At 43.6% G+C, this 27,738-nt stretch overlaps 1 protein-coding gene across 2 annotated transcripts; it reads left to right on the forward strand.

Moving 5' to 3' along the window:
• On the forward strand, nt 1–27,738 carry USPL1 (ubiquitin specific peptidase like 1). Of its 2 annotated transcripts, none has more exons than XM_069969879.1 (9): nt 1–104; nt 4,924–5,094; nt 6,818–6,946; nt 7,030–10,669; nt 12,478–12,564; nt 14,552–14,681; nt 22,588–22,713; nt 24,465–24,619; nt 24,790–27,738. In XM_069969879.1, exons 2-9 carry the CDS (start codon nt 4,969–4,971, stop codon nt 26,298–26,300), a joined length of 5,904 nt encoding a protein of 1,967 aa, XP_069825980.1. In that variant the 5' UTR covers nt 1–104; nt 4,924–4,968; the 3' UTR covers nt 26,301–27,738. The 2 variants fall into 2 exon arrangements, with proteins under 2 accessions (XP_069825980.1, XP_069825981.1); XM_069969880.1 differs by having other exon boundaries at nt 4,924–5,034.

Raw genomic sequence — 27,738 nt, forward strand, 5'->3', positions numbered from 1 at the left:
CGACGGAAGTGGGGACGTTGCCCTCGCGTATTTCATCTCACGTGTAGCCGGCTTGGTACCGAGTGTTCCATCCAGTGTCTCGTAGTCTCCAGTCCGAGATACAGGTGAGGACGTGGTGGCGGATGACTGTCTGCACTCACTATGCTCTTATACAGCGCACACACACACCGGCAGCCGACATGCACCGTCTACATAGAGGCACAATGCTCAGTGTATTATCCGCTGTAACCTGGCACTGACACCTATCTATCTATCTATCTATCTATCTATCTATCTATCTATCTATCTATCTATCTATCCATCCTCTTATCCTGTATACTGTGGTTGGGTGATCTCTGGGAGCTGCTGAGGACTGTTATGGTGGTGGCCATGTTGGCTGTCACCCAGCTTTCTCCCATACAGATCAGACCTGACAGGAGGTGCCATTGCTGGCTCATGTTCATGCTAATGACCCTCTCCAGCTGCATCATTGTGGGTTTGGGGCTAAGTTACAGACAGTGATGGGACGATTAGTTAGTGTGACCGTATCCTAAGGCGGTGTTCACACTGAGCGCTTTTATTGTGTTTTTTAATCTTTTGTGTGAAAGGTAAGCGCCCATCTCCCAGTATGATCTCACCAATCACAACACGGTAGGCGTGCTGAGTGATGTCGCATGTTCACTGTGCAATCGCTGCTGGAAAGCCGCTGTGGATTTTGTTGCCCATTTACTTCAATAGGTTTTCAGTCAATAAGCCATAGTGGTGGATTTGCCGCAGACCCATTGATGTCAGTAGATAGCGAAATCAGCAGTGGATTCGTCACTCGTGTAAGGGCCCTATTACATGGGACGATTATCGTGTGAAAAATCGTTATAGCGTTTGAATTTAAACGAGAATCGTTCTGTGTAATAGCAGGCAACGATCGAAAAATCGTTCGTGTGTTGATTTAGATCTGAACCTAAAATTGTTAATCGTTCGCTGTAATTCCACATTCGTTGCTCAAGTTGCGCATTTGTTCACTAATTGTTCAGTGTAATTGCACATTGTTCATTGTTTTCCTGAGATCAGAAGGAATAAACGATCGTAGTAATGAACGTAATAATGATCGTATCTAACGGCCATCGTTCTGTGTAATATGGTGAACGATTTCAGGTTAACAATAAAAAATCTTGTTTGCAATCGTTTATCGTTAGTTGTTAAAGGGGTACTCCAGCGGGTCAGCCAGTCAGTGACAGAGGTGAGCGGACTTGAAACGGATCCCGCCTCCTTCACTGAGTGGCTGAGCGGACCTGAGATGTCACGTCTCGTGCCCGCGTCAGACACCCGGAAGCGGCCGGGCACCGGAGCGCCGCGATGCGGGACCCGCCGCTGGAACCGGGGAGGTGAGTGGACGTCTTTTCCCTCGGCCACCTTCTCCCCGGTCCCAGCAAAAAAAGTGCCCCCCCCCCCCCCCGCTGGGGTACCCCTTTAATCGTTAAAAAATTCTCCGTGTAATAGGACCCTAAGTGTGTCTGATTCACACTGAAATCGATGGGAGTGAATTGTGATGGATGGGAGGATTCCCACAATCTGCTGTGTGAGTGGTGGGTTTCCTTTTCAAGTCAAACAGATCTCCATAGTAAAAAAAAAAAATGATATATTGCTGCGATTTGTTGTTAAAGTTGTTGTCCAGAATTTGAAAATTTATAGCTGCTTTCAGAAACAGCGCCAGGAAGGTTGTATGTGGTATTACATCTCTTCCTCATTCACTCCAATACAACTGAGCTGCAATACCACAGACACTGGGGACAAGAGTGTTGCTGTTTTGTAACCCTGTTAAGAAAGGGCATAGATCTTAGATTACAGGGGATCTGATCGCTGGAACCCTCTGCAGTCTCCAGAACAGGGCTCCCCAAGTCCTTTGTTTTGAATGAGGCATTGACTTGTGCATGTGCGCTGCTGCTGCTTCATTCATTGTCTGTGGGGCTGCTGAAGGTAATCGCCCTGTGATCTGACACTTATCCCCCTATTTCCTGCATAGGTCAGAGTATCACATTAGTACTTGGTGGGTTCTGAACACTGTGATCCCTGCAGCAGAATATTTTTCCTAGTCTTTGCAGCCCATAAAGAAGGCCGAGCGGAGTGCACAATGCTGCCTTAGCACTGCTGTGATCAGTTAGGATTGCGGGGATCGGACTCCTGCCAATCACACATTACTGACATAGGTTCTTACTATTGTTGGGTTTGAGCTCAATGATGCAACAAACTACAACCACTCTGTATCAGCAGATGACCGTATCAGAACTAGCATGGCCATAGACTGTCCAGTATGTAGCAGTGGTGTTCTCCAGGAGGAGATGGACTATACAGGGGCAAAATAAAACACAAATTGTCTCTGGACTCAGGCTTGCATATAAAGACACATAGGAAATTCCTGCTTGGCAAGTATAGTGTGATTTTTGCATTAATATAACAAGAAATCACAGCTCACCTTAAAGGGGTAATTCGATCAGGGGTTATGCTTGAGAATCTGATCCGTCAGTCAGGTAGAGGACAAATTAGAGCACCAGGGTCTTCAAAAAGGTCAAACTAGACTTTATTAAAGTGCACAACATAAAATGCCAGAGGCTACACGTTTCAAGCACTAATGCTCTTCATCGCGGCTGTGACCTGCTGTGTTCTCTATAAAGGCTGGGAAAGTGTATGGCAGTGTGCGTCTTTCCCTGGCTATCAACCAAATTCAACACTTTCACTTCATTACAGTCTATAAAGTAATGGATTCAGATCTTCCACCGGGAGGGGAGTTCAGTCCTGTACTCGCTCCGGATCTCCGGATAACAGCAAGTCTTGGCAGTGTGATCCATTACTTTTGACATGTCTAATGGCATCTAAAAAGTTATTTTAAACAGTAATGCTTTAAGGTTAAAGGTTTTAACCTGGGAGCCCATTACATGAGATGATTATTGGCCAGACAGGTCAGCCGCACATTGTTTGGCTTTGGATTGTTGGAAACAAAAGGCCAGCAATAAACCTGTGCGTCCCTCCTGAATGATGGTGGTGCTGTGTTATTGACTTCCTAAATGATCTACAGGATCGGTAATGGTTTGGAGCATGCGTCAGCCTGTGTAATAGGGCCCTTAGTCTGAGATCAGAGTCCATCATATTTGACAGATAGAACAGCTCATCATGCAGCTCTGTTCTCATCATAATAACAGACCATATTATAAGTCTGTGGATCTGATGGTCCATATGAAGGATACGAAGGAGTATTGTAGCTTCCATCATAAACAAAAACTGTAGCGTGAACAGGGCCTAGAAGTTTGCTCTTTACCTCTTGTTCATTGAAAGTATCGCACCATAGTGACTGGAATGGTCTTGGGAGGACCATATAGGTAAACACTATACTATATATCGTATATTGTCTTGACTATACATTGGTCAGAAGAGTAGTGTCATTATATTTCATACTGGCTGAGGTGCCAGAAACAGGGTTCCATGCAGAGCTGGTAAGATGCTTATTATAAAGTAAAGTCTGTAGCAGGTTATAGTGCATTGCATAGGGAGGGGATTTTCGGTAAGGTGAGTATGTTGTTATTTACACCAATTGGTAAAAAGGAAATGCATATCGATTATAAGATTGCCAGGTAGGTTTGCTTTAGATTTATCCACTGCATATGAAGCACTTGGGAAGGTTACCTGTACTGTATGAGTGTCAATCTTTCGGCCCTCCAGATGTTTCAATACTACAATTCCAATAATGCCTGGACAGCTTATGCTTTGGCTATCTAGACGTGATGGGTATTGTAGTTTTGCAACAGCTGTACAGCATAGATAGAGATGAGCGAACCGGGTTCGAGTCCATCTGAACGATCGGCATTTGATTAGCTGGGGCTGCTGAAGTTGGATAAAGCTCTAAGGTTGTCTGGAAAACATGGATACAGCCAATGACTATATCCATGTTTTCCACATAGCCTTAGAGCTTTATCCAACTTCAGCAGCCACCGCTAATCAAATGCCAAACGTTCGGGTTCAGATGGACTCAAGCATGCTCGAGGTTCGCTCATCTCTAAGCATAGATCCTAATACATATAGAATGACAGTGTTGGCGGTCAATAGAAGCCTTGGGTTACACCTAACATACTAGTGTATAGCACAGATCCTGATACATAAGGTATGACAGTGTTGGCGGTCAGTAGAAGCCTGGCTCTTGTGTATGCTGCAGCTGTCTTATCCTGATCCTCACACATATTAATAGTTCAGGCTGGCAGTGTAACGTTACAGCACACATCGCAGTGGCTCCAGGAGCTCGGGGCAATTCTACTAGGTGGTAGTATTGAGATTTTTTTTTTTTTACCCCTCATACATAACTATGATCATTAAGGTCATGTTTACTGTCATAAGACTGTTATTTAGTTTTGTTGGAAAAGTATGAGAAGGATAACTTGTCATTTATTCATGTAAACCTCTGCTCGTTCTGGGTGGCCCAGTGATTGACAGCTCTCTCTCTATATACACACTTGTACATGGAGAGTTCTCAATCAATAAGTATGGCCGCCCAGTTGACTGCTTGGCCCAGAATAAGCAGAGATTTACAATCTGTCTGTCTTTGTGAATCTGTTTACACAACTACAGGTTGGCCTCTGTTGACACTGTCATGGCTTTCATGAAACCTTAGACACCAGTGACATTCAATGATCCCTGTTGACATATAATGGGGCCATTGGGTACAAATGTGGTGTTAGTCATTTGATGACTGCATTATTCTTCCTATCAATTCTGATGGAACCACAGACAGAAGCCTTTGATGGTAGTGTGAACACAGCCTTATTTTAGAGGTTGGAAGTCCTTTCCTATAGAGATTTGGTATAACTCTCATTCATATTTGTATAATATGTATCTTATCTGATGTATGATTTTATAAAATGACGTCAATAACTTATTTTTTTTCACTCACTTGTCTTTCAGGGTTCTCTGACATGTCCTAAACGGTGCTGGCAGGTTACATGTGTTATGACAAAAATTAGCCAATGGGTCACTACAATGGCTTCCGAGACTCCAGGATCTACAGTGTCAATGGTTGGACAAGGGTCATTTTTAGATAAGCCCTCACTTCACATGGTGGGGTACATGGGAGAAGTCAGTGAAACTTTTTATTTAAATTTTTTTCAAATTTTTTTCTGCGCATATGTTGTAATGTTCTATTTTTTTATTTTATTTTTTGTCTTATCCACGGAAATCTTTAAAAAAACAAAAAACACATAAATGTAAAAGGCGAAAGATTACCACAAAGGAAATGTTACCTTTGGTGGCTGTGTCTCTTATGTATATGATCTCATGATTTGAATGCAATTACCTGTTTTTCAAGACAGGTCATCATTATAAGATCAGTGGAGCCGACACCTCTGCCAATCAGCTGTTTGCAAGAGCAACAACGTCCGCAAATAGCTTTGTACATTGTGTAGTGTTACTGCATCTCGGCTCTCATTCACTTCAGTGGGAGCTGAGTTGCAGTAACAGCCACTACGCAGGGTATGGCACTGTCTGCTCCCTCCCCCCCACTGCTGATTGGCAGGGGTGCCAGGTGTGCCATGATCATGTTTTGATATCCTAGTCTGACAATAGGCCGCGGGTCTAATAACCTGAAATGACAGCACATAAATCATTATGTTGTTGTTAGGGTGAACAGACCTACAGTCAGGCAAGGGTTTGCGCTTGTGTTATGGTTGTGGGAAATTGGGTGAATGCTGACAAATTGCTGTTTTTCAAAACAAAAACCGGACACAACCTTGGTAGAACAGTTCTTGTTGCTACATCCAGCAACATGTAAACCCCCATAATATACTAAAATTAAAAGGGGGTATTCCGTCCGGGAACCCTTTTCTGGCAATGCTGGGGAGTCAAAACAATCCCATCCACTTACCTCCCTGCCTCCTGTGCTGGGGCACGTATTCCTCCCCTGTGTGCCGCTGCATTCTGTCCTTGAGACGTGACATCACAAGCCGCACAGACATTCATTGGCAGAGGCAGGACACCAATATAGCCTCTGAATGGCTGAGCGGGCCTGTGACGTCATCTCAGGACCAGGAAGTGGCCTCACACTGGGGGACCGAAGCAGTGAAATGTGGCTGCAGCGCAGGAGGTAAGTGGATATAATTGTGTTCACCCACCCCCTCCTGGGGTATTGTTATAAAAAGGGTCCTGGCCGGAACATCCTTTAAAAAAAAAAAAAAGTTTTCCATTATCTGCATCTAGTATCTGAATTGGTTAAAAAAATATCTATACAACCAATTCTCTTAAAGCTGCAGAAATGCTGGGGAACTAGTGGAGAAGTGAAAAATCTGTGGCATATCTACTCCATATAACCATACCCCAAAAACACACCTGTTAGTAGAAGGGCCTGCTAATTGTAATTCCTAATTCACTCTAAAGGGTACCTGCTACAAAGAGCTGCCATGCTGATGCTAGGAGGTTGTGATCTTATGGCGTCAGCTGTTCTGCATAGCAATTCTTTTTGACAGGTGCCCTTTAACATGACTTTTATCAGAGGGGTGATTAAACATCATATAGGGAAGATTTATCATAACCTTCCCAGAGGAATAGAGGAGCAGTGGCTTGTAGTAACCGGTCTTATTCCAGCACTCATATTCCTTGGCAACTTTTTCCTGAAGGCTCTTAGAGCAGCTCCTTCACATTGTCTTTGCACCAGCGTTCCTCTGTATGAGCTTTCCGTTTCCAATAATGTTCTATGTGTAAGGTTTCCACGGGTATCATCACCTGATGTCATGTTCTTTAGGACACAGTGTAAAGTATGATATCTTTGTGGCAGATCCAATAAAACTCTTTACGTTTTCTACTCTAGAACCCTAATGGTGTCCACACTCCCCATGATGGATGGTGCCCGGTGTGCAAGATCAAGGGCCAAACGCAGGCACTTAAGACGTATCGCATCAACTTCACACAGTCCATCTTCCTGTGTTCTAACCCGCAGGTATGACTGTTTGATCTTTTATTTTATTTTTTTTATGAGAAACATTTTTAACCTCCTTCTTTTTTTTTTAAATTTCTCTGTAGTGTATTTATCCATTGGGATATACTCCCTTGGACAACATAATTACGAACACTGCCGACCTTAAGAAGAATAGCAGCCCAAATAAGCAGAAGCGCCGTATCTCCAGTCTGTCCCCAGCACCGTGTGGGAAAAGACCGAAGATTGACCAACCCATCTTTAATGATTCTCAAACAGTTCAGGCTGATCCATGTAAAGGTTTTCCAATGCAGGAATGTGAAACAAATTCACCGGCAAGATTAAAAGATGGTGGTAAAGATTGCACAGATTCCCAGGGGCAACATGTCGTGGGACTCCTGGACTCTTTCACTGTACAGGACAAGTCTAGTTTTCCAATTCTGCATATAGGATCTCCTAGTAATTGTGCATCTGGTCATCTTGATGGATTGCCTGCAATAAAAGATGACCATCACGAAGAATTTCCGAATGGAGGTCTCAAAGGAATTGATAGGCTGGATGATGCTTCTCTTCTCCCCCGCCCTCTAGAAACTGACCTGATAGCAAGCAATGTAGATATAAAGCAAGAAATGGTAAAACCAAGTTTAGGAACAACTGAGTCTAAAGATGAAGCGCATATGATGAATGGTCTGAGCGAAGTGCTTGACCACACACCCTACAGTGTCCCTCTACCTACACCTCTGTTGCAGAACAGTGAGCAGGATTATCAGGTGATGGAAAATTCCTCTATGGATATGTCCGTTACCCTAAGCAATCCTGACACCATGTCTGACCTGGAATCTGCATTACCACAGTCTTCTGAATTGATGGAGGGCAACCTTTGTTTGTTAAAACCTAAAGAGCAAGTTGAAAATGTGGATGATCTGACTGATGTAGGAGATGTGGAGGCGCCTTCTCTTTTAATTCAGCATTGTAGTACAGAAAAAAGTGGAAATACAGTCACCTCTGACTTACAGCAGTATGAGTCTAACCAGAAAACAGACTTTGGGTCCTCATTGGAAATACCTTCTCCTGCAACATGTCCGGAGGTTGTACAAGAGAGCGATAATAGAAGCGCAGATTTATCAGAGTCCTCTCAGATGATGCAGGAATCTTGTGAAATGTCATCCACTTCTCTATCTCCAGAAGATGTACTACAAGACTGTCCAGCAGAGGGTTGTTCCTCCACAGAGTTACACATGTTGGCGTCTTCTCCACCATGTGTCTCAGCTGAGGACAGCGAGAGAAGTAAGTCGCCTATCTTGCCAACACATGAGCAGCCTTCAGAGAGTTTGACCAAAGACAACTCGGATATGTCTATGTGTTCTGTGGTAAGCACAGATGGTCCATCAGTACTCTGTCCTAGTTTGCCATTGCTTAAAAAGTTAGGACAGGGCTGTCAGGAACCTAATTCTGAAGAACACAATCTCTCTAATGTTTTACAAGACATTCTGCCTGAGAGCCAAGGAGAAGAGAGAGCTTTACAGAACACTTGTAACAGCCCTGCTGCATCAGTACCTTCTGAAACAGACCAGGCCTGTGCTGCTGAAATATCCTTACCAGGTGATCACTTGTCAAAGAAACTTGACTTTGCTCAGGCCTATCAGAATCCTGAAGAACACAATCCCTCTGTTTTACAAGACATTCTCCCTGAGAGACAAGGAGAAGAGAAAGCTTTAGAGAACACTTGTCACAGCCCTGCTGCATCAGTGTCTCCTGTAAAGGACCGGGCCTGTGCTGCTCAAATATCCTTACCAGGTGATCACTTGTCAAAGACACTTCACTTGGCTCAGGCCTGTCAGAATCCTGATTCTGAAGAACACAATCCTTCTAATGTTTTACAAGACATTCTGCCTGAGCGCCAAGAAGAAGAGAAAGCTTTACAGAACACTTGTGAGAGTGCTGCTGCATCAGTGTCTCCTGTGAAGGACCAGGCCTGTGCTGCTCAAATATCCTTACCAGGTGATCATTTCTCAAAGACACTTGACTTGGCTCAGGTCTGTCAGAGTCCTGAAGAACAGAATTCCTCTGTTTTACAAGACATTCTGCCTGAGAGCCAAGGAGAAGAGAAATCTTTACAGAACACTTGTGACAGTGCTGCTGAATCAGTGTCTCCTGTGAAGGACCAGGACTGTGCTGCTCAAATATCCTTACCAGGTGATCACTTGTCAAAGACACTTCACTTGGCTCAGGCCTGTCAGAATCCTGATTCTGAAGAACACAATCCTTCTAATGTTTTACAAGACATTCTGCCTGAGAGCCAAGAAGAAGAGAAAGCTTTACAGAACACTTGTGAGAGTGCTGCTGCATCAGTGTCTCCTGTGAAGGACCAGGCCTGTGTTGATGCTGCAGCGATACCTCTACCAGGTAATCGGTCATTAACGATATTCAACTCGATTCAGGCCTGTCAGAAAAATGACATCACTACTCCAGCCGACTATTCATTGGCTATTCAACCGGTGTGCCATCCAGTTGATGAGAAGGAGAGTGGCTCTTCAGCTTCTATCATGAGAGATGACTGTAATGCATGTAGAGATGCCAAATCTCTCAACAGAATGCCCAGTCCACAGGTCTTGTTAAAAGACTGCTTGAAGTGTCACTGTGGTACATATACACCATCTCAGTGTTTACAGAATACACAGAGTAACAATTCTGCATCTGAAATTGGCAGTACCTCGTGTGGGGTAAGAGATACTTCAAACATCAAGAACGTATCGGCACATAGGGATGCCAAATCTCCTAACAAAATGCCATTACCAGGTCCGCAGATCGTGCTACAGGACTGCCTGAAGTGTCATTGTATAACGAATACACAGAACAAACATTCTGAAGATATTGGCTCCTTGTGTGGGGTCCGAGATGCTACAGAGGGTGAGAAAGTATCGGCACACAAAGATGACAAACCGCTCAAGAAAACACCATTGCCAGGTGCGCAAGTCTTGTTACAGGACTGCTTAAAGTGTCATTGTGGAAGGATTACACCGTCTCCAAGTTTACTGAATACACAGGCACTGGATGCAAATTCTGCATCAGAAGTAGTTACAGATGCTGAGAACATATCCCCACAGTCAGACACTCACAAGGATAGGAACACCGTTCCTACTGCCAAAAACACACCAGCCACCCCGCCAATAGAAAGTGAATCACTGATATCTGAGCAGAAGAAAAACTATGAAAACACAATTTTGCCTGATTTGTTACTGGACATTCAGCCTGAGCACCGAATGGATGATCCTGTATCAGGAATCCCCAGTCCTGCATGTGATGCTACAGCCTCCATGGCACTTCCCTCAGACATGGACATAACAAAACAAGATGTATTGCAGAAGGGACAAGTCGCAGGGTGTGACCGTGAGACAACAGAGGTACTGAGTGATGATGATAGTAAATTGGCAGATAGTATGGAAACTACAGGTATCAGTGAAGGACTGGCTGACTGTGGCAGTGACTCCATGGAGCTGGGAGAAGTTGTTAAGACTCCTGCACTTAAAAGATTAAAAATGACTGAAAGACCTCTGCAATGGAAGAACAAGCATTCCCTTTGCTGGTTAGATTGTATATTGTCAGCTTTGGTCCAGTCAAAGACTGTGCGCCATTTTGTAGCAGAAGGTCATGTTGGCAAGGAGTCAATCATTCACAGTCTCTTTACAACATATGATGAAGCCACTGCGCTGTATCTGAAGAGTCTCAAGAAACAGAAAAAAACAGGTGAGGTTTTTTTTAATAGTTAGAATGGTGCAGAGTTGTTACTATTACTTCTAGGATAAAAAAAAACCCTTGACCTTGTGTTGTAGAGACCTTTTTAAGTGTACCTGTCACAACGATAGAAAGCAAAACTTTTAATATGTATCTTTGACATAAATTTTTATTTGGGTCTGAGAGTTCTGACCCTTAGAGCCCTATTACACGAAGCAATAAACGGCCGAATCGGCCGTTTATTGCTCCATGTAATAAAAACAACGTTCAGCCAATGAAACACCATTAGCTGATCATTCGTTCAGACTGACACCTGAAATATTAGGGTGCTGACCGCGCTTCACCACATGTAAAAGCGATGCACGGCCAACGGCTGACGATTCCCCAAAAACCTGATACCTTACCTCTCCCCGCTCCCAATCTTCTTTGCTGTGCTCCGCAACCTCCCGGTCCCGGCGACTGCAGCGTTTGAGTGTCTTGTCAGCTGACAGGCCGCTCAGCCAATCACAGGCCGCAGCCGACCCGTCCTGTGATTGGCTGAGCTGACTGGCCGCTCACACGCTGTTGCTGCCGACGGGATTGCTAAGCTACGGAGGAGGCGGGAGAGGTAACGTATCGGGTGTTTGGGCAAGGGCTGCATGGACATCGGGCCGTCCAATAGGTCCAGTAAATGAGCGCCAGTCTAGCAGATTTGCCCTTGTTTACTAAAATTATCTGGCCGTAGTAAGCCCATGTGGACACACAAAGCAGAAAGAGGAGCACGTGTTTTGCTGATCTGTCAGTGTCTCAGACCCCGACCAATAAAAGCTTTTGACTCTTCTCTAGGGCCTGACAAGTGTTTTTATGAGTGACAGGTACACTTTAAATGGCACCACTCTTGTCTCCAGCTTTGGTGGGGTTTTGCAACTTGCTTCTATTAAAGCAAATGGGATGCTAAATTGCAAACCACACCTGAACTGAAGACAAGATTTGTGCTGTTTATGGTCATGTTTTTCTAATCCTGGATAACCCCTTTAACTTGGCTAACATTTATCCTGTATATAATTAATGTGATCACTTTGAGAGTAAATTCACACGTACCGACTCGCAGCGGAAATCTCACTGCGAGTTTCCCCGTGAGATCCGCTACAAGTTAAGGTCCTGGCAGGTCCCTTTGACTACATACTTGCAGCGGTCTGAAAGACTGCTGCGAATATGTAATGCAGCCACCCCCTTAATCTGCTCCCGTGCTGTCTATATGTACATTACCTCTCTCCTTGCTGCGCGGGTCCCGGCGTCCTGCTCTCCGCCCAGCCAATCAATGACTGCGGCTGGGCAACATACTGATTAGCTGGGCGGGAGAGCAGAATGCCGGGACCCCCTGCAGCGAGGAGAGGGGTAATGTATATACAGACAGTGCGGCTGCCGAAAGGGTTAAGGGGCGGCTGCATTACATACTCGCAGCAGCCTTTCAGACCGTTGCGAGTATGTAGTCACAGGCATCTGCCAGGACCTTAACTCTTAGTGGATCTTTCTGCAAAACTCGCAGCGAGATTTCCGCTGTGAGTTGGTACATGTGAACCCACCCTGAAACCTTGGTATTTTCAGTTCACAGATTAAGTCATACATGTATACTGCATTAAAGAAAGGTAATTGCTGGAGGAGTAGATGAAATAGAGTTGCTCTGTAAGTCGCTGTGCAGCTTTCCACGCAGTACATCCTACAGCTGCCAGAGAAACTCTTTAGCTGTCTTCAGTTCAATATTTCTTTTAATATCAGGTCCTATGTTTGCATTAAAGAATTTGAACCCATTTTTTTTTTTTTTTTTTTTTTGGTTACAGTTAAGCGACCTAAGTATGAGAAGTGTCTTCATGAGTTCAGAATGGGCATTTTTGAGAAATTGAAACCACTTCTGAAGATGAAATTGGGTAGGTACTGCCCCTTAGTAGACTTTGGAGGTTTTTCTATGTACTTGCTGGACACTGTTCATATGACATTTTCTTAGAAAATATAAATTGTAACTCCTAGGCAACAAACATTCGCTCTTTATGTGGTCCCCAACTATGACAGTTAAAGTGAATCTGTACCAGCATGTAGCTGCCCCCAGACTGCTGGTACCACGGTGTAGAGGTGCTCGCGCCATGTCCACTTCAGGGGTTGGCGTTTCTCCCGGAGTTAATAAATAACTTATAAATGTTGAGGTCACATTTGGTACATGAATATATACTAATGCCGTTTTAACCCGTTCAGCACTAGCAGCCCACCTGTCACATTGGATTAAACTTTCCTGTGCACTTTCTTTTTAATTCGGTGGCCCCCTCCATTGCAGGTGTCTGAGAAGGGACTTAACGTTATTGGACATAAAGGACTACGTTCTAGTGTAAGTAGACTAAGCATCGCAAGGTATGCAAAAAAAATAAAAATAAATTGGCTCTACCATGTAACGTAAGCCATGCTAGGATAAATCCTCACCAAAGAAAGTGCCCTCTCTTACACTGATGTGTTAGTACTAATGTCAGTGGTTGTAGACGTTCACCTTCCAATGGGTAGAGCTGGTGTAACCGGTCGTTTCTCTACCTTAATGCAAGCAGGGACAGAGCTATCAATCAAGACCAGTGAGACAAACAGAAGCCTTTGGGGACTGCATCAGTTACTTGTGGTTTGGCAGAATGATGACCGTTTCCCTTTAAATATGTGGTGGCTCAGGCTTTAAGAACATTTGCACAGGCTATAGCAGATTAAAAGGACTCTGCATTCATAATCCAGGCTATATAAAATGCAATGCAACCTTACTGCGTCTGCAGGCGTATCCATGCAGACTGTTAGAAGGAGCAGCCTGCTTCCATAGAGCTCAGTGTAGACAGGTGTATCCTTACAGCCTCTTTCTATCCATTCATTCTCTAGCCATCGGGAAAACCTTAACACAATATGTTACAAAACATAAACAGTGCACACATAATTTTTAGTAGTATTGTTATATACAGGTACATAACTTGACTAGTCACGGCTCTCTGCCTGTCAGTCATCCCCGCAGAGGGTGCTGACAGGCAGAGAGCAATGACTAGTCAAGGACCGCTTTCCAACCAGGTGACTAGTTGCCGCCCCTCTCACCCGGCTGAACACACAAACAAGAGGACACAGTGAGAGATTAGTTGGGGGAAAGATCAGAAGCAACGTGGGAAATATTACTTTACTGAAAGAGTAGTAGATGCTTGGAACAAACTTCCAGCAGATGTAATGTAAACCTGCCTGGGATAAACCTATATCTATCCTAAGATAATAAGAAGGGAAATACTAAAAGGGCCGACTAGATGGACCCAGTGGTCTTTTTCTGCCGACAGTCTTGTATGTAAAACCAAGCAGATCATACTGTACTTCTCAGGTTGTCTTAAGCAGGAGTGACCCGTATAAAGGTTTCCCCATAGAGTACACTACCAACTACATTAAGGATAAACCAACACCTAGTGACTGTTCAAGTATCGCAATAATCTAGCTGCAGTGAGGCCCCTTCTGGTGCTGAATGGGTTAAGTGTGCAGTTTTAGGCTATGTTCACACACAATATTTTTGGTCAGTATTTTCAACCAAAACCAGGAATGGATTGAAAACACAGGCTATGTTCACGCACTGTTGAACTTAAGTGGATGGCCACCGTTTAACGGCAAATAATGGCCATTATTTCAGAATGACCGCTGGTTTAAAATAACGGCCGTTATTTTCCATTACGAGACGCCCATCCACTCAATTTTTACATGTGTGAACATAGCCTTTCTGTGTTTAAGCCACTCCTTGTTTTAGTTTAAAAATACTGAGCAAACATACTGTGTGTGAACATAGCCTTATATTGAATAACTTTAATTTTTATTGCATCTTAGACTTCAATTGTTTTTTTGTTGTTTTTTTTTTTAACTTTGCAGGAAAGAAAGAGAGCCCTGTTTTTGCGTTTCCTTTACTACTTAATCAGGATTCTCAAACTGAGAAGATTTATGCACATTCGTTTAGGTGGCAGTTTAAGTGTGAGGCCTGTGGATATAGCTACCAGCAAAGGTAAGGGACAGGGTTGCAACCTGTGGAGGGAGGATAACTTAAAGGCGTTATGCAGTGCTACGAAAACATGGCCACTTTCTTCCAGAGACAACCCCACCCTTGTCTCCAGTTCAGGTGTGGTTTGCAATTAAGCTCCATTCACTTCAATAAAAATGAGACATGAGAGGGGCTGTTTGTGGAAGAAAGTGGCCATTTTTGTGTAGCGCTGGATAAGCCCTTTAATAAAGGTGCTCCCCACCTGTTACCATATAATTAATCATTTTAGCACCGTCAAAAAAACCCAAAAAACTGTTTTAGCGACATGCAAAAAACCCTGCAGAGACACCATCACGTGTCTCGACGTCAGTGAGCTAGCCAGACCTTCCTTCCGGAGGAAGCTCTGGCTAGCTCACTGACGTCGAGACATAATTGTCCCAGGGGGCAATGTCCTAGAATACACTGACTTCAAGACTCGTGATGGTGTCTTTGCAGTGTTTTGGTTGATCTCCCTGAGGTCAACTAGCGTCCTTTCGCATGTTTTAGCGACATGTCAAACGTTTTCAAAGATCAGGGTCACGTTATACTGTATGTAGAGCTGGCGGAAGCACTCGAATAAATGCTTCACTCCCTGACTCGCTGCCTTTTTCATTTTCCTGCAGAAGACTGGTGCCTTTGTAAGGATGCCTTTACACAGAGAGATTTATCTGACAGATATTTGAAGCCAAATCCAGGAGTGCCTTTGAAAAGAGGAAAAATCTCAGTCTTTCCTTTACCTGTTGTCTGTTTATATTCTGTTCCAGGCTTTGGCTTAAAAAATCTGTCTGATAAATCTCTGTGTAAACGCACCCTTAGGGTCCATTTACACAGCAAGATTATCTGACGGATTATCTGCCGAAGATTTGAAGCCAAAGCCAGGAATGGGTTTGAAAAGAGGAGAAATCTCAGGCTTTTCTTTATGACCTGATCTGTTTATAGTCGGTTTCTGGCTTTGGCTTCAAATCTTTGGCAGATACTCTTTCGGTGTAAACGGACCCTTAGTCTGTCTCCTGAAGGTGTTCAGGTCATCAGACACACAATCAGGCCATGGCTAGAAGATGTCATACAGGCACCAAAATACTATACCCATGTGAATTCGACCTTAAAGAGTAATGCCCCTATTCCACAGGTCGTTTAGAGGAGCAAACGAGCGCTGAGAGCGCTCGTTTGCTCCTTGTTCCCCGCTCGCTGCCGCCGCTATTCAACGCGGCTGCAGCGAGCGGGTGAGTGCGGGAGGGGCGGCAGGGGGGCTGCCCGGGGGATCGCTGATCGTCCGGGCAGCCCATAGCATATAGCAGCGTCTGCTGCCGATGCTCCTATTCAACGGAGCGACTGCAGCAGATCGCTGCTATATCAGTTGCTTGTTTTTCAACATGTTGAAAAACAAGCGACTGCAATGATCAGCCGACATGAATGATGTCGGCTGATCGTTGCACTCTATTCCACCGGACGATTATTGTCCGTAGAGGCAGATATCGGCCGAATACGAACGATAATCGTTCCGTGGAATAGGGCCTTTACTGTCATGTTTTTTTTTTTTTTTTTTATTGCAGAAATCAGTAGTATAAGCGATTTTAAGAAACTCTGTAATAGGTTTCATCAGCCAAAAAAGCCTCCTTCTGTACTCAAGAAGCAATCTCCCAGCCTCCCCCCCTGACTTCTTATCTATGCATTATCAGGCAAACACGTCTTCATTACAGAGAAGCCAGTGAAGACGGGCTCTGCTCTCTCCATTGTAAGCCTATGAAGGGGGGAGGGGCTGAGGGAGATGAGGGAGCAGGAAGAGGTGACATGAAGGTCAGCTGTTTATAGACTCTCTGGGCACCTAAAACGCTAAATTCAGGTGTCAGAAAGGTCAGTGCTTATCTATGAACTTACTGAGAGAAGATTGCAGGGTGTTGTGCTGTACAGGACTGCTCCGTGCTCAGTCACTCCTAACAGCCCCTCCCCTCTCCATAGCCACATAATGGACACAGAAATCCTGCTTCATTTGATGTGAGGGGGGAGGCTGGGAGATTGCTTTTTCAGTACAGAAGGAAACTCTTTTAGTACATAAAACCTATTACAGAGTTTCTTAAAATCGCTTGTACTGTTGATATTTAATGTTTTCAGAAAAATGACCCTGAAATGACAGTTACGCTTTAAGATTTTTTTTATTTTTTTATTTACTCTTTACAATACCTAGATGTTCTCTGGTTCAGTAGATCTACAGAAGGTCTTGGTGTGGCAGCCGTTACAAATGTGCCCTTTAACCCTTTGAGGACCAGGCCCAAAATGACCCAGTGGACCGCGCAAATTTTGATCTTAATTACACACACTGGTTTGTGATAGATGTGAAAGATGATCTTAAAATAAGGGATGTAGTACCTGCCTACACCACTAGATGTCACTCTATCAATTAGAAATTACCCACAAATAAAATTGTATACAAATAGAAAAACACAATGGGCTTAATTCATAAAAAGTATAAAGAATTTTTATTGTATATAATAGGTACCAATACATAAACAATTTTTACCAATATAAAATGAAGTTTTAAAAAATATGACCCCAGTAAAAACACATATAAGATAGGTGTCAGCAATGCGGTATTATACCCACAACAATTTTCTAATATGGGAATATAGCTATAAGGTGCATAAAGTTATATACTGTTCTAGTATTGCCTCAATATCATTCCGCATGTAAACAAAAAAAGCCAAGTGGCCACTATAGCATTTAAAGCATATTGCACATACATAATACATGGATTTACAAAAATGAAACAAAACTACAATTCTCATTCATGCCCATAGGGGCCAGGGTACCTAAAATAATAATCCAACGACATTCCTTTTGAGCTAGAATCTTCCGCACATTGCCCCCTCTGATTCCAACCTTGACTTTCTCGATCCCTCTCACCAGAAAACTTTTTGGGTCACTATCATGATAAAGTTTAAAGTGTTTGGGTATTGTTTTTAAGGTTTCTATTTCATCAATATTTTTTGCCGCCACAATTCCCCTTACATGCTCCCTCACTCTGATCTTTAATTCTCGAGAGGTGAGTCCCACATATATCTTGCCACACCCACACGTGGCGTAATACACCACGTGTGTGCTGCTGCAAGACACATAATTCCCACAAGTCCCTAATTTTGAATTCCCGTTCTCCATCAGCCGAGGAGAAGGAGTTTGTTCTCAGTATATTGGGGCAGGCTACGCAGTTACCACAAGGGTAACATCCAGTTCTCACATGTGTCCGTCCAAACGGATTATCTGGTTTTGCCACATAGTGGCTTTTTACGAGAATGTCTTTTAGGTTCTTCCCCCTTCTCGCCGTCATAGCTGGAACCTTTGGCAACTTTGCTGCTAGCACTGGGTCTGTACATAAGACCGGCCAGTGCTTTTTAAAAATTCCCCTCATTGTTTCCCATTTATAATTAAATGTAGAGACAAATCTAATTATACCATCATTTTTATTTTTTATCTTTCTACCCGTCTGTAGTATGTCTTCTCGCTTAGTGTTTTTAGCTCGTCTAAAGCCCCTCTCTATCGTTCGGTTACTGTAGCCCCTTTCTCTAAACCGATCCTTAAGATCCTCTGCCTGGGCTTTAAACTTGTTTTCAGAGGAGCATATCAGTCTCATACGCAGAAACTGACCAGTAGGTACAGCTCTGATGGTGGCTGGAGTGTGCGCAGATGTAGCATGCAACAGAGAGTTTGTCACCGTAGATTTACGGAAGACATCGGTCTGCAGCATGCCATCCTCACCGCACTCAATTTGGATGTCCAAAAATTCTATCTTTTTCAGATCACTCTTGTATGTAAGTTTTATGTTGACATCATTTGTATTTAATTCTTCCATAAAGCCCTTTAACTCGGACTCCGACCCCTGCCAAACAAAAAGAACGTCATCTATATAACGTAACCAACACTGGACATGGGGTGCAGCCTGGGCGCCCCCACACTGAAAAACCCCCCTCTCCCAGAATCCCAGGAAGAGGTTGGCGTATGAAGGCGCACAGGCCGCCCCCATGGCCGTGCCGCGCATTTGTAAATAAAAATTATCTTTAAACACAAAAAAATTATGTGTTAACACAAACCGTAATAATTCCAAAATTAAATGGCAGGTGTCGCAGTCCCAATGGCTCATATCCAGAAAGAATTTCACAGCCCGTAAACCATCATCATGCCGGATACACGTATATAAAGACTCAACATCTGCAGCAACTAGAAGCATATCGGGGTCCACAAAGATCCCTTCAATCCTCGCCAGGGCGTCCGAGGTGTCCTTGATATAATATGTGCAATATGCTTTAAATGCTATAGTGGCCACTTGGCTTTTTTTGTTTACATGCGGAATGATATTGAGGCAATACTAGAACAGTATATAACTTTATGCACCTTATAGCTATATTCCCATATTAGAAAATTGTTGTGGGTATAATACCGCATTGCTGACACCTATCTTATATGTGTTTTTACTGGGGTCATATTTTTTAAAACTTCATTTTATATTGGTAAAAATTGTTTATGTATTGGTACCTATTATATACAATAAAAATTCTTTATACTTTTTATGAATTAAGCCCATTGTGTTTTTCTATTTGTATACAAATTTTGATCTTAGTGTTTCCGTTTTTCCCTCCTCCCCTTCTAAGAGCTCTAGCACTTTCAGTTTTTTATCTACAAGCCATGTAAGTGCTTATTTGTTACAGGAATAGTTGTACTTTGTAATGGCGTCATTCATTTTACCATAACATGTATGATGGAATTCCAAATATATTATTTATGAAGATATAAATTGGTGAAATCGCAAAAAAGAATGCAATATGGTAACGTTTGGGGGGTTCCTTTGTCTACGTAATGCACTATATGGTAACAGCGACATGATACTATTATTCTATAGGTCAGCCCGAACACAACCATATGCAGGTTTCAGGGCTCCAGATGGCGACCAAAATGGTCGCCAATGCGACTGATATCTTGCAAATGGCGCCCAGATTTATTAATCTGGGCGCCATTTGCGACTGGCCCCGGCGGCGGCTGTCTCTTTAAGGACTTCCGCACGCTGCACCGAAGCACGTGGCGCCTCTGCGGCTATCCGTCCAATGAATGACGGACGTGCTGGATGACGTGTGCGGGGACACGCTTCTCCAGTGACGTCATCCTGCAAGTCCTTCATTCATTGGACGGACGGCCGCAGAGGCGCCACACTCCTCCAGCGCCTCTCTCCCGCCTCTCCTCACCCGGCGGTTCTTCAAGTGCACCCCAGCGGCACCAAGATTGTGGATAGTGGGTGAGTACAACCGGAGGGACGGCAGGGGTGGCGGCCGGCCACTAATCTGTGTGGGGGGACCGCAGCCTGGGCGGCTGATTGGTAGTGTCTGTTGTGATGGCGGCCAGGTGCGGTAGTCAGTGTGGGGGGGGGGGGGGGGTATGTATAGACTGCACAGTACCACTTCCCTCAGTGTGTGTGTGTATATACACTGCACAGTACCACTTCCCTCAGTGTGTGTGTGTGTGTATATATACACTGCACAGTACCACTTCCCTCAGTGTGTGTGTATATACACTGCACAGTACCACTTCCCTCAGTGTGTGTGTATATACACTGCTCAGTACCACTTCACTCAGTGTGTGTGTGTATATACACCAGGGTGGATAAAAATCAATGATTTTTTTAAAAAAATCAAAAAAATCGGATTTTTTTGATTTAAATCGGATTTTTTTGATTTAAATCGGATTTTTTCAATAAACTGCTTTTTGAGGAAAATATTTTACCATCCAAAGGTTCTTCCATCATGAGATAAAGCTGAGTTGTTTAACTCAGTAGAATAAAGGCTGTATATGTTCTCAAATGTTACAACATGAACAGAGTTGAGAAAAAGACCTTAATCCTATTGTTCTACAAGCCTATGAATACAGAATCATCCCCTTCAGTACCAAGTCCAAGAAGTTAGACAATATGTTTCTGATTGTTTGGACTATTTTTTTTTTTTTTTTTTTTTTTTTTTTTGTTTAGCCAAATTAGTTAACATGGATGTTTGTTTAAGCAAATAACGTATGCTGTAATGTTGTTATTGTTTCAGTTGAATAAATCCATTTAAATTGTTATTAAGTTCAGGATTATTTTTCTCCTTCCTAAGTACAACAGAACAGTGGTGTCCAAATATGAATGATTAACCCATTAAACTGGGGAGAAAAAAGTAATATAAAAAGTGATTCTAAAAATCTTCATCTACTTGCATGTTAAAGTAGCAAGAACTAGTTTAGGTAGAAACTTTGATTTAAATCACTGATTTAAATCAAGCCTTCCGGACTAGTGATTTAAATCGTGATTTAAATCGTGATTTAAATCAGTTTGATTTAAAACAAATCCACCCTGATATACACTGCACAGTACCACTTCCCTCAGTGTCTGTATGTATATACACTGCACAGTACCACTTCCCTCAGTGTCTGTATGTATATACACTGACTCAGAACCTGACTTGTAGACCACCTCACACATTCTAGTGGACTGTATATTGTTGTCAAGTTGCAAGCTTTTAAGTTCAAGTTCAGAAGAGTAAGCCTCATTAAAAGGCTAGCCAAGTGAAGCTGAAGTACTGAGTCAGACTGTATATGGTTGTCAAGTTGCAAGTTTCCATGTTGAACGTTTTCAAACTAAGGCCCCGTTCCTACTGAGGAAAGGTAGCGGAATTCCGCGACTGAATTGTCCGCCGCGGAATGCCGTTAGCCTCCCGCTCATAATTTATATAATGGGAAAGGGGGGTGATTTCAACTTTTATTGGGGGAGGGGTTTTGGGGTTGTGTGTTAGTGTTTTTAACTTTTTTTTTTTTTACACATTTGAAGTCCCTTTGGGGGACTTGTACGTACATTAGTTTGATTTCTACACTGATGAATGCTATGCCATAGGCATAGCATTGATCAGTGTTATCGGCGATCTGCTCATTGAGCCTGCCTGTGCAGGCTCAGTGCAGCAGATCGCCGATCGGACCGCACGGAGGCAGGTAAGAGACCTCCGGCAGTCCGTTTCAACGATCGGGACCCCCGCAGTCACACTGCGGGGGTCCCGATCGGTAAGTGACAGGGGACTCCCCCTGTCACTTACACTTAAACGCCGCGATCGCAGCGTTTAAGGTGTTAATGACACGCGGCAGCGCGATCGCTGCAGCGTGTCATTACCGGTGAGGTCCCGGCTGCTGATTGCAGCCGGCCCCCACCTGCTATGAAGCGCGCTCCGCTCCGGAGCACGCTTCATAGCGGGAGAAACACCCAGGGCGTACAGTTACGCCCTAGGTCGTCTGGGGACAGACTTCCATGGCGTAACTATACGCCCTGGGTCGTCTAAGGGTTAAAGGGGTTGTCCGGGGGGGGGGGAGAATCTTTCAAATTAACTGGTGCCAGAAACTTATATAGATTTGTAATTTATTTCTATTTAAAAAATCTCAAGTCTTCCCATACATATGATCTACTATATGTCCTGCAGGAAGTGTTGTTTGTTTACATTCAGCAACAGTGCTCTCTGCTGACATCTCTGGCCGAGTCAGGAACTGTCCTGAGCAGGAGAGGTTTTCTATGGGGATTTGCTACTGCTCTGGACAGTTCCTGTCTCAGCCAGAGATGCCAGCAGAGAACACTGTTTCTGAATGTAAATAAACACTTCCTGAATGGCATACAGCTGCTAATAAGTATGGGAAGACTTGAGATTTTTAAATAGAAGTAAATTTATAAATCTATGTGACTTTCTGACACCAGTTGATTTGAAAGAAAAATTTTTTTTCTGCTGGACAACCCCTTTATTGTGTGAAAACTGCCCAGTGTTTTTAACACTTCAATATAATTTAATACTATATTTATTCATACTAATGCACTATCTTTTTATTTTTTAATTGCATGTTTTAGGTGCCAGAAAACCTTGACTACATTCACAAAGGTTCTTCCCGAGTGGTGTCCTCTGAATGCTGTACACAAAGGGCCATGCAACCAATGTCAGAATACTGAGCAAAAGCGGTCAATGGTTCTAGAGAAGTACGTTTTTGGTCCCTCTATACCTGCCTGTATACAAATGTGCATTTGAATTTTTTTCCCTACTAAAGTCTCCTTCCTTGACTGTGCTGCTCTTTGGGTGTTTTCTCCAGCATAGAAAGCCTTTGGTCAGTACAGTATCAGACTATTTTATACAGAATTTTAGAGACATGGCTGCTCTACTCCAAGAACAGCACAACACCTATCTACACATTGTCATGTATTGCAGCTCACTGTGGACTTAGGGTACTATTACACGGAACGATAATCGGCCGAATTGGCCCGATTCGGCCGATTATCGCTCCGTGTAATAAATGCAACGATCAGCCGATGACAACGATCATCGGCTGATCGTTGATATAGGTTAGACCCTATTTTCGTCGGGCGCGGACCGCGCACCGCTGCGTGTAATAGCGGTGCGTGGCCGGCGACTAACGATATACATTACCCATCCACGTTCCAGGGCTGCTCCTGCCGTCCGCTTCTCTCAGGGTCCCGCGCGCGCTCTAGCTTCATAGAGGCCTGTAAGCTGACAGGCTGCTGTGAAGCTAGAGTGCGCACGGGACCCCGGGAGAAGCGGCCGGCAGGAGCAGCCCTGGAACGTGGATGGGTAATGTATGCCAGTTTAGCAAGGGCTGCAAGGACATCGGTAACGATGTCCTTGCAGCTCTTGTCAAACGATTATCGGGCCGTGTAATAGGCCCAGTAAACGAGCAACGATCTAGCAGATTGCTGCTCGTTTACAGGTATTATCGGGCCCTGCTCGGCCCGTGTAATACCACCCTTAAGCTGCGATACCAGACACAACTTCTGAATGGATGTTTACTGAAGAAAGTAAAGGGTAGTAAAGTTTGTTGTGTGCAAGATGTGAGTTATAGTGATAAAGGGTTTTCTATGCATGGAGGTATCATTCTTTATTGTCTCCCAGTGCATTGAAAATGAAAAAGCAGCTATACTACTGCCCCAGTCCCCCTGAGGGTGTCCAGTCACCTCTGCTTTCTGCTTCTTCTTGGTTCCTGTGACCTGTCATTCAGACAGGAACTAATTGCTCAGCCAATTACTTAAAGTGAACAAAACATTTCAGGAAATGGGATGACTGACTGGGCAGCTTTAGGAAGCGGGTAGTAGGGGATTGGTGCAAGTGAGTACAGCTGCTGCAGTAATACCTCTCTTCTCAAACTCAATCGATTCTGAAACAGCCTTCCAGAACCAAACAGTTTGAGAATTGAACTGTGTGTTCCCATCGGTTTTTGGATTTTACACTCCACAGGTCAGGTGCAGAGTGCCCGGCCCACAGAGTGTAAGTAATATTAGTAAAGGAGCAGGGAATCGCTGCTCTAAAGCGTGCTCCTTCACAGTGATGCCCTCCCTCTCCAGGCAGCCAGTGCACTCGGCTACATAGGAGACACACCAGCTGTCCAGGAAGGGAGGATGTCCCTGTGCAGGAGCTCTGGTCACCCCCAATACACTTTATACTACCAGCAGCCCAGAGCTCCTGCACAGTGACATTCTCCCTTTTCCACACAGCTGGTGTGTCTCCTATGCAGTGAAGTGTACCTGGAGAGGGAGGACATCACTGTGCAAGAGCACGCTTTAGAGTGGAGAATCCCAGCATTATGATGAGAATCCCGCGCTCCTGTGAGCCTTAGTGTCCGAACGCCTCAATAACTGACAGATGAGCAATACTTCAGCTGACTGTTATCTCCCCTGATTTTGTATGTATAAAATGATTGATTGATTTTTTCTTCTTGTAGGCTGAATTCAGTATTCATGGTGCACTTTGTGGAAGGTTTACCAAGCAGCGATCTGGACGCATATTCCTTTCAGTTTCAAGGGCATTCTTATGTAGTCAAGTCCATTATTAAGTACAGGAATAATCACTTCTCTACCTGGATATCAAATAATAATGGTGAGTGGCAGATGTGTATTAAAAAAAAAATAATAATTTGTAAGTTCCCTTTTAAGATGTGAAATATCAGCAGGTTAGATTCATTGTGCACAGGGTGCCGAGGAGTAAGGTATAGCTGTGGACTTTTCTAATGTTCTTGATAACCTCCCTGTTCTTCTATTCCTCTCTAGGTACTTGGCTGGAATCAGATGACCTTAGAGGATCGTTCTGTAGAAGGCATCAAAAGTTTCGGGTGCGAGCCTCTGACATTCACATTGTCATCTGGGAGAGGACTGATGGAAAGATCTTTGAGGATGTACAACTTGGAGAGTCAGAACAAGATTCAGAGTTTAAATTGACATGTGTGTCCATGGCATCTGAAGAAGAAGATAGCTTTTCTTCAGTGGGTGCTGCTGAGCCTTCCCAGCAGGTTGCTACTACGGTGCCGCCAGCTCACCCAAATACATCGAATCCACTTGCAGGTATGGAAGGCTATGCTGAGGATGATGTCATAACACTGACGTTAGTTGAAATACCTCTTGATGCAAGTGGCCAACCTATTGAAGTGCCTGCTGATACCACTCAAGGGGAAGGTACCCACACTGCTTATCCAAAAATGTCAACTGATATCCAGATTAAGAATCAAGAGAACAGTATACTGACAACATCCATCTCCTCAGATTCCAGTGTTGAGGCTGCTCCCCTTAGGGATAGTAGTGTTACGCCAAGTCCTTTGAATAGAAGCTCCTCAAAACCAGTTGGTGAAGCCATTGCAACGAGCACACCTGCTCAGAAACCCAGTAAACCCAACTGGAGTGGAGTGGGCAACTGGATGACACGATTGATCAAGAAAGATGATTCCATTTTAAATTTCAATCTTCCTCACGGATCTAAGAAAACTCTACCGCTGGTAACGTGTCCTCCGCTAAAGGTAACGGACCCGAGCGCCCCTCCCAGAAAGGCTCAGAACTTTAATGGCTTTCAAGGCAGATCTAAGAGCAACACAAGCATTTTTGCTTCTAATATATCACCACCAAACACTGAACTTAAGCCATCTTTCAACGCCCCAAAAGAAATGTTAGCGCCAGTAGCTACACCATCGCCGACACCCACAACCTCGTCTTTTAGGAAACCTGGGAGCAGTACTTTAGAATACGGCAAACAATTGATAAAGGAGGGGAACTTATCCGGTGAGGATAAAATCCGTAAACTGAGAGTAAAGTTATTGAAAAAGTTAAAGGCCAAGAAAAATGAGCTGGCCACGTTAGAAAAGTTGTCAAAAATGCAGGAGGGCGGTGCTTTTGGGGTCCAGACGAATGGTGGTTTTAACAGGAAGGAACACCTCAAAGGATTTTTACACGAGCTTCAGGAACACATAGATAATGCCGATAATGATTCTGTTTGCACTATGAGCTCCGGCACTTCTATGTGTAGTAGTCCTGGGGATGCCGACTTCTTTGCAGAACTTTTCTCTCCATCGCCTGTAAGCAACCAATCGGATGATGGCAGGTATCTGGAGATGTTGGCTGACGGGATAGCATCAGTGGGACCGTTACCGCAGACAAATGGCCATCAGCCTGCCTCAGAAAGTAGTAATGGCTATCCTGCAAACAGAGACGAGTCACTCAACCTCATGTCAAATTCTACTCTAGCGGTGCTGAATGAGGAAAATGGCTGCTTCAATTTTGATGACTATTTCTAAGCAGTTGTTTTATTGACTGATTTAGCTTTCCCTTTAGGCTGGGTTCTTACTGGTCAATTGTGTTGCTTGTTTTCATTCTTTTTTTTTTTTTTTCTTCACGCAAACCAAAGTGGATCCTGAGGAAGAGTTTGAAAGACTAAAGCTTCATGTTAACTTTTGATCAGCTGCATGCAAGCAAACAAAAAACATGGCTGTTTTCTTCCAAAAACAGCACCACCCATGTCCTTAGGTTATGTGTAGTACTAAAATTTTGCTCCATAGAACCCAGCTGCAATTCCACACATGAACTGAGGACAAGAGTGATACTGCTTCCAACAGAAAGCTGATATTTTTGTATGTCTCTGGTGCTGGATAACTGCTAAGTGAGTCTGTGGCAATACAGAGGATGGGGAGGTCCGTGTAAGCACTCCAGTAATGGTTATGCTGGTTGTGTGATCCAGTTTCCACTTTAACAAGTGCCCAGAACATGCCCTATATGTTAGATGCCCAAATCTCTCAGTATGAAGAGTTTCCCTGGTTCCTGGGTGACAACATTCATATTACAAGCATTGCTAAAAATGTATTTAAGACACAAAGACTTACAAATGTGCCAAGTGTCTATTTTTTTCCCTTGGTTACAACCACCTTATTACCTTTTGGTTACAACACCCTTATGGAACCCACTAGGGTGGTAATACATACTCTGCTTACCTGACAGGTTCCTTGTTAGGTACAACTTAAAGGTTTTATCCAGGGTTATAAAAACATAGCTGCTTCCACCCCTGTCCTCAGGTTGTGTAAGGTATTACCTTTTGGCTCCATTCATTTTAATGGAACACACAAGCGGAGAGCAAAAGTGGTGCTGTGTCTGAAAGAGGTTTTTTTTTTTTTTTTTTTTCGAGAACCCTGATACATTGCAGGATATGGAGCTTACTTAGTTGTGTTTTTTTGTTTTGTTTTGGGACGTTTGCGTTTTGCACCTTATGACAGAACACATGAAAGATGTATGCTTTAAGCACTTGTGTTGAAAAGTTACATAAAGGGAAATAAAGGATCCCACTTTGGAGTTTAATTAGAATCATGGAACTAGCTGTGTATATGTGCCAGCATTTTAGCCATGTGCTTTTTCCTCCATGTATTGAATTCATTTTTTGTGGTTGTATATGTGTATATAATTTTTTTTTTCTCCCCTTTAACCCATCGGTACTGGTCTATTTTTCAGCAGCCGCAGCCTTGCTTTCCTTACAGAAATATATGCAGTCTTCTTGACATCTGATTGTAAAGCCTCAGCGTTCAACCACACATTAGATTTCTATGGGCCGAGGCTTGGTCTGTACATTTCCTGGCTTAACTTGAGAGTTCTTCAGACTGTTAGTTTGTTTTGTTTTTTTTTTGTAAATGTCTGTTATATTAATGTGTAAATTTTATTTAATTTCTTTTAATGTAAAATGTTGGTTTT

The sequence above is a fragment of the Dendropsophus ebraccatus genome, chromosome 5 (assembly GCF_027789765.1).
Source record: "Dendropsophus ebraccatus isolate aDenEbr1 chromosome 5, aDenEbr1.pat, whole genome shotgun sequence".
NCBI lineage: Eukaryota > Metazoa > Chordata > Amphibia > Anura > Hylidae > Dendropsophus > Dendropsophus ebraccatus.

What these genes read in the sequence shown, in the direction of transcription:
- USPL1 (XM_069969879.1), top strand. Translation starts at nt 4,969, where the DNA reads ATGACAAAAATTAGCCAATGGGTCACTACAATGGCTTCCGAGACTCCA. An exon ending in TCCTGTGTTCTAACCCGCAG is followed by an intron (nt 6,947 to 7,029) that starts GTATGACTGTTT and finishes ATTTCTCTGTAG; the next exon opens with TGTATTTATCCATTGGGATA. An exon ending in CGGTCAATGGTTCTAGAGAA is followed by an intron (nt 22,714 to 24,464) that starts GTACGTTTTTGG and finishes TTCTTCTTGTAG; the next exon opens with GCTGAATTCAGTATTCATGG.